The sequence below is a fragment of the Chlorocebus sabaeus genome, chromosome X (assembly GCF_047675955.1).
Source record: "Chlorocebus sabaeus isolate Y175 chromosome X, mChlSab1.0.hap1, whole genome shotgun sequence".
NCBI lineage: Eukaryota > Metazoa > Chordata > Mammalia > Primates > Cercopithecidae > Chlorocebus > Chlorocebus sabaeus.
Genome location: NC_132933.1, coordinates 73,664,572 through 73,672,379, shown reverse-complemented (window position 1 = coordinate 73,672,379; position 7,808 = coordinate 73,664,572). Strand labels below are relative to the sequence as shown.

At 36.5% G+C, this 7,808-nt stretch overlaps 1 protein-coding gene across 1 annotated transcript; it reads right to left on the bottom strand.

Moving 5' to 3' along the window:
• Window positions 1-369: 369 nt before the first annotated feature.
• On the bottom strand, window positions 370-7,343 carry ITM2A (integral membrane protein 2A). Its single transcript, XM_007992155.3, has 6 exons — window positions 7,095-7,343; window positions 3,410-3,541; window positions 2,932-3,129; window positions 2,572-2,682; window positions 1,324-1,474; window positions 370-1,170 (listed from the first exon to the last, which is right to left on the bottom strand). Exons 1-6 carry the CDS (start codon window positions 7,203-7,205, stop codon window positions 1,082-1,084), a joined length of 792 nt encoding a protein of 263 aa, XP_007990346.1. The 5' UTR covers window positions 7,206-7,343; the 3' UTR covers window positions 370-1,081.
• Between the last annotated feature and the right edge of the window lie 465 nt (window positions 7,344-7,808).

The following is a 7,808-nucleotide window of genomic DNA, read 5'->3' as shown; positions in this document are numbered from 1 at the left end:
CTTAAATGTTATCAACATCTTATCCAAGGTTAGTCCTTAGTCATCTATTATAGCTGTACATAGTTGTTTAATTTGATGAAAAAGAAAACACTTTAAAAGATTTTAAAGTGCTATGGGCCTGAAGCCTCTAAATAAATAGTTGAATTTACATGATAAGGCAATTATGGGATATTTATAAAAGAGTAATTAATATACTGTCAAAAAGGGAGTAAAATATGAAACTATAAAATATAAATATGTGTAGGTGGGAATGGGGGCAAAGTTGGGCTCATAATTTTAGATCTGTTACAGGTACACCAAAAGCTAAATAAGTAATACTAATTATTCACATTGAATATATCTCAAGTGATGAAATAAAAGAAAGAGTGGTTGTATAGAGTAAAATTTATTATAGGGTTGTAGAATTCACACAACCTAAACTCCTTACAGCATTCAGCACCTACACAATTTTGTGCATTCCACAATACACATATTAGTGAGAAAGAATCACTGCATTAGTTAAAAATGATTGTCTCATGAAAATTGTTCACATATAAGTCAGGTTAATTACAGAGCACCTAACAGAACTGCAAAAATGTAATTTCTAAATTCAAGAAAGTTGTACAAAATGAAAAACAAAACAAACCAACGATGTTAAGAGATCTGATATATTTTACACAAAAAGTTCAAAAACAATTTTAAATATTTCAAACTTTAAAATTGCTCCACCATAAGATGAATAAAGAGCTTACTTAAAGGAAAAGAAAAAAACAAACAAACAAAAAAACAATGGATGGAATTTATTGTCAGGATGTTAGGTGACATATTCATGCTGCTTTCAGAAATCTAAACCCTATAAATTCAAAGAAAAAATGAAAATCATATAATTTCAGTTTCAAACAGCAAGCAATGCCAATTAAACTAAAATTTGACAAGAGCTTGCAGTGGTTAGTAGTTTTTTTTTTTTTTTTCTTTTACTAAAAGCATAAGCAATAGAGTAAATGCATGAGTAAATATCTTGAGTATCCCATAAACTTTAATGTTAAAGTCATATTGTAAATCTCTGACTTCTTATTACCAAGGATACTCTATCTGTTGCCTCTTACTCTTGACAGATCTTGGTCTCAACAATAAATTCGTTGGGGAAGTGTCTAATCTTCCAGCATTTATCAATGGCACGTTTGTTGAAACCTGTAAGGAAATGTGCAGAAAAAAAGTGGCTTTTGAAATTTTTGTGGAAAGGAAAATATATCTAGACTTGTTCCCCACATTTTCCTGTATTCCACCTCCACTTTCCTCTACTGTGTAACACAGGGTGAAGGAAGGAATACATTAGTTACTTACCCAGCAACAGGTCTCTGCGACGAAGGCGGAAGGACTTTCTGTTGTTGCAAAGTTGGTAAATAAAGATGCCAAGGTTACTAACATCACGAATTTCCTCCACAGCAACTAGGTCTTCACGAACCACATAAGTTTGAGGCAGATATCTGCCACTCTGAAAATCAAAACCAAAGATTGAAATGAGAAATCTTTTTCCTTTTTAACTTAGAAGTTCAGGAGTAAAAGTGCAGGTTTGTTACTTAAGTAAACTTGAGTCATGGGGTTTGTTGTACAGATTATTTAATCACCCAGGTATTAAGCCTAGTACCCACTGGTTATTTTTCCTGATCCTGTCCCTTCTCCCATCTTCCAGCCTCTGAAAGACCGCAGTGTGTGTTGTTACCCTCTATGTGACCATGTGTTCATTTCATTTGGCTCCCACTTATAAGTGAGAACATATGGTATTTGGTTTTCTGTTCCTGTGTTAGTTTGTAAGGTTAATGGCCTCCAGCTCTATCCATGTCTCTGCAAAGGACATGATCTTGTTTTGTTTTGTTTTTTTCTGTGATTTTTTTTTTTGGCTGCATAGTATCCCATGGTGTATATGCATCATATTTTCTTTATCCAGTCTATCATTGACGGACATTTAGGCTGATTCCATGTCTTTGCTATTATAAATACTGCTGCAATGCACATACTTGTGCATGTGTCTTTATAATAAAATGATTACTGGCACATACCCAGTAATGCAATTGCTGGGGCTAATAGTATTTCTGTCTTTAGGTCTGAGAAATCACCACAGCACCTTCCATAATGGCTGAACTAATTTACACCGACACCAATGGTATATAAGCATTCCTTTTTCTCCACAACCTAGCCAGCATCTGTTATTTTTTGACTTTTTAATAATAGCCATTCTGACTGGTGTGAGATGGTATCTCATTGTGGTTTTGATTTGCATTTATCTAATGTTCAGCTGAGCTTTTGGTCAAATGTTTGTTGCCTGCATGTATGTCTTCTTTTGAAAAGTGTCTGCTCATGTCATTTGCCCAAATTCTTAAGGACACTATTTAAATCCTTTCCTATACCAGATAATGACTGTAAAAAATAATCTTTATTTTTTAGAGCAGTTTTAGGTTCACAACATTTTTTATTTGAAAATTATTTCAATAAAATGAAATGTTTTGGCTAAACTCATTATGTTTTAAAAAAACAAGGAAGTAAAATTACTTGGAGGTGCTTATGTAAAAATTTGACTTCCAAAATACATACCGCCAGTTTGCCAAAGAGCTCTACCAGATTTTTTGGAGGCATAACAATAGAGGTATTGAGGGGCATCAGATAGCAGTTCCCCAGCAACAAGTCCAGGTAAGCAGTCATTCCCTGTTAGGTAGGGGAAAAAAGTCAGGTAAGACATAGAAGGCATTAACATTGCAAATTTTCCAACTACCATTAGATCAAGCAGCTACATCCTTTCAAAATCAACTAATGTGTATTCAACAACAAAAGAATGAAAAGGCTTTGCCTCAAAAACATGTGCATTCATGAATGAATTTAATACCTGCCAATGAAGTAAAAAAGAGAGAGAGAGAGGAAAAATAAAATCCTGGAATATTTATAAGAATGAGAAACCTTTTCAAAGTCATGAATAATTGCTGCAGGGTCACTATCAGAGAAACTGGGGACAGGCACATCAATGATTGCAATGTTGTCATCCTCACGAATGTCAGCCTCCTCAGTCACAGGCAGGAAGTTAGGCTCTCCTCCACGAAGGGAATTTGCAGGATCCTCAGAATCAAAGAAGCACATCTCTCCACGGTAAATGGTGCTCTAAAAGACACAAAGGGAAAATTACAATCTTCTAATACTCACTATCATGATATTTGAATGGTTTTTCACACTCATATCAATTCACTGTACTATGTGTTAAGCCGAGGCTTGTTGACTACAGTTATCACAATGAAGACAAATCAATTTTATGAACTGAAAGGCAACTTGAAAACTTTCCCTAAATCTTCTTTTCTCTAGTTACCACTACAGAATTTTTTAAGTCGCTACTAAATGTCTAGCAACTAGTGATCCAAAGTATAATAATTATAATTATTATTACCTTGGGCATGAAGTACTTGTAAATGCAGGCTCCACCAACAATAAGTCCTGCCAAGATGAACGAAAGGCCTAAGAGAGTAAGCATACATCTCCCAGAGGAGCCCTCTTTTTCCTGGGTGGCAACTCGGAGCTCCTATTTATTAAAAAGCAAAACCAGAAACAAAACCAGATTGTACTTTTAGACACATAGTTGATTTTGTATACAATTTACCTCCCTTGAAACCCAAGAATTTTTTTTAAATGTTAATTCATTTTAATTGCAGTCTGAATTTATTTCAAGACAATTTCTGAATCTAATAGATGTTAAAAAATGTCTCCGATTATATTAACCTTCCATTTTGGCATTTCTAAACCCAAATATACATATGAAATTATTTCAAAATACATGCATCAAGAACCAAATTAAAATTACCATTTATTTATGCAATGTCATATTATTTTTTATTTTGCTAAGAGCACTTAACACGATATTGACTCAACACATTTTAAAATGCATAATATAGTATTAATAATAGGCACAATGTGGTAAAACTGATCTCTAGAAATTATACTCAATAAACGGAAGTAATTACTTTTTGAACTAGTACACTGATATAATCACTAACTTTCTGGGATATGGTTCTGTTTCTTCATTATTTTTTCCAAATCAGTTTGTCAACTTACAAGAAAATTAGTATCCTTTGATTAATTTATTAACTGATTTTTCAAAAAGCTGTTTTCTGAATATTAGGTTTTAAAGGTAGGAGTTCTATAAGGTATATGTCATTTTCCCTATATTTTGGAAATTAAAATATTGAAGGGAGAGATATAAATTTAATGTTCCTAATTTAATTGAGAAATAAAAGTTTCTTAATATCGATCAATATTCTATAACTGTGTATTGCATGAATGAAGTATTTTCCAAGTTCTGGGTGGAACACTTGATTTTGAAGTGTAGCATTTGCGATAGCTAGACAGGAAAGTTGTCTGTGTAACAGTGACTGTAATATTTTGCTAAAACAATAATTTGTTTTGGGATTGAAACAAGAAAGATCCAAAGCAAACAAGTAACTGATTGTGCCCTTTCCAGGGCAGTAGACTCCAATCTTTCCAATCCCGTATTTGTATGTCACAATATATCCTAAGCAACATTGTTACTCAAGGATTGAATAAATGAAGTAAGCAAACCTAGGCCCTGATCATTAATGGGTAAATCATTCAAATGGGTATATAAATCGAATTGTTTTAGTCTTTTAGGTCATTAGCTCTTTTTCAGGACAACTACTCTAATGTTTATCAGAGCTTAAATTCATTTGATGAAAATAAATGCATAGATTTCAAGTTAATGTAGATGAAAGGACAGACAATCATTTGATAAAGGTTTATTTTTCCAAAAATGTTTTTTTTTTTTGAAGGTCAAACAAATTTGAGATTCCCATTTTGTTAGCTAAATTTATTTAAGTTCAAACCCTCCATTAATTAGTACTCTATAAACTTTGAAGGCTTTTCTGTGTCCCAGTAATTTTCAGAATCTTTTAATTATTTTTATTAAAAAACAAAACCCTAAACTAAGATTAGTACTACAAAGATAGAACTATAAATTTTGATTTGGAATTACTGTACAACAATCTAGAACTGGAGACTTAAAAATTATATTTTAGATGATTAAAATGAGTTTCATAAAGATAAAGTAACTTGCTCATAAGTCACATAATAGCTTAATTTGAAATTCTGAGATAAATACATTTATTTTTTCTGGCAACTGAGACATGAGAAGAACAGTTTGCCCTGTAATTTTATTTATTCTTTCAATAATTCAGGAAGTTTATTATTAAGCAAGTCCTAAATATTAGAATTTCAATTTCATAAGATATTACATGCTAGAAATAAGGATTTTTTTGTTTTCATTTACATCTATTGGATTTCAGGTTGGTGTGAGCCATCAATTACCATAGCTAATTTCTCTTGGAACTCTTTTGAAGTGATTGTACACTATGTCTGACATCATATTTGTCATGCTCAACCTCTAGTGAGCTAGCTGATCAATGTATTACAATACAATATATCAAGTATTATTATCAGTGTCCTGTAGTGGCCAGGTAAGGATCCTGTTACATTTTCTCCAAAACCTAACAGCAAAGTATAATCAAAGTGCAAAGGCTCAGTTTTGTTTATTCCTCATCGCACCACAGTCCTGGCAGAAGTATTGCTTGCATATTAACTGAATCTATCTACAAGTCATGAAATGCTTGGCGGTGAGGGAAAAAAAAAAAAAAAAAAAGGATTACTGTGTGGCTATATTTAACTACTGGCCTCTAATTAGACCTCCCAAAAAATCTGACCATGTTTAACCTACAAACTAAGCAGGAGAACAATTACATATTTGACCTCTGTCATTTAATCAAAACCTCAACAATGCAAGAGGGTGTTACTTTTGAGCTCTAAAATGTATAATACACAAAAGCTAGTTTTATTGCAGGATTTAATATTGAAAGTTTTCATAATAAAACGCTGGATAAGCACATTAACATTTCAAATTGTGTGTACAATCAACTTTTACTACATGGATTCTCATTTAACTCAAAGGACTTTTTATATCTCCACTTTGAACACAAAAGTTAAAACTGTATAGAGAACAACACAAGTTAGGACAGATCTGCAAGCTCCAACACTTTCCAGATTTCATAGAACACGAAGAAAATACTATTGCCCTTTAAAATTGAGATTATACTGAGGAGTAGTACACGAACCCTGAAAACATAGTAGGTGTTTAAAAGAAATAGAAATAGGACTAAATAAATAATGGACAACATTTTGGGGAAGAGCTTCCCCAGTTCCTGTCAAAGCTAGTAGTTTAAATTACAACACTGGACCTGCTTCAGATCTCTATATAGTGGGAAGGGGATGTTGTTCAACAAGAAAAATAAAAAAAAAATTGAAAAGTATCCTCAAATTTGTTTTTACAAGAGAAGAGTGTTTTCTTTAGGAAATACCACTCTAAAAATATACTAGGCTCTTGCAGTAAAAGGGCACAGTGAACACCCTAAATTGGCATTAAGACCTACCTCAATTTTGACAGCTCCTTTATCTAATGTTTAAAGCCACCTGTGACCAGAGAGAAACTGAAAATACTCGCGCGCTCAAGCAGACCACTTGCCCCAACCCATACTGCTTGGAGTTAAAAGTGCCCTTTGCTCCTCACCCCACCTCCACGAACACTCAGAGATCGTAGAAAGATTTAGATTCTTAGAACTTCATCCACACCAAAAGGAAAGAAAGAAATGTTAAATCTCCCGGTCTTGCTCACCCCCTTGTGTCCCCTCTGTTCCTGGGGAGACTATGCGCGTCCCTGGAGGTGGGGACTGGGCGACATGCCCCTCCTTGATCCCCAGGTCCCTACACGTTACCCAAGAGACAATGACAACCAGTCCCAGGGCATCTCCTCAAACTCTCTCTGACATCCCTCCAGGATAGGTGGTGTGGGCTGGAACAGACTGAACATGGCACGACACACGAGAATGCAGAGTGACATAGGGTGCGGTAAGCAGAAGGTGCCGCGAGGAGACAGAACCTAGACGAACGGGTAAACCCCAGAGACAGCGTAAGAGGCGCAAGAGGGGCCCTCCCAGGGAAATTTCATTTTCTCCTTTGCTACCAGCCCTCTTTCCTTCGCCCACCCGTTCCCAACCCCACCCTGGGACAGCTACCTTGCCGGTCAGTATCTGAGTTCTGACCGTGCGGCTCAGGAGGGCCTCCACGTCTTGCCGCGCCTCCTCCTTTTGCACCGCGGTGGGGGTATTGAAGGCGATTTTCACCATAGTGAATCCTCCGGCTGCGCGGTACGGCGCTGCTGGAATCAGCGTCCTGGGCTGCAGATTACAAGAGGAGATCCTGCTAGACCGAACAGCACTTACTTAATCTTCAGTCTAACACTACTGCAAGCCGAGGTCTGGGATACTTATGACGCAGTCCAAACTGGGGGGAGACCGTGGGCGGGCCCAGGGAAGTGCCTAAAGGGAGGAGCCAGAGGGGGCCCAAAAGGGGCCCTAGTGCCTGAGTTGGGGGTTTGCGAGGTGGGGCGGATTTGCCACGGGGGGAAGAGGAGGGGAAGTGGAGCCCTTGGCCAGCTCAGGCTAAACGTGCCTCACCTGCACCTCAGGCATGCTCCCACCCACTCTCTGCAACTTCAGATAAGAGCAAGACAGGAAGGAAGCCTGCTGTGTCTTGTCTGTCTGCCTCTGTCCAGGCCACAATAGCCCCTGACTCTGACTGTTTTCTCAAACTTGGACCTGACTCCCCGCAGGGCCTGGGACTGTAGCTTGGCAGTAACTCAAACTTCCTTAGCTCTGGACCCACCCAGGCCCCAAAAGCGCCGTTCTACAAAGGTTTTGTTCCTTGATAATAATATCTTTCTTTTAAAG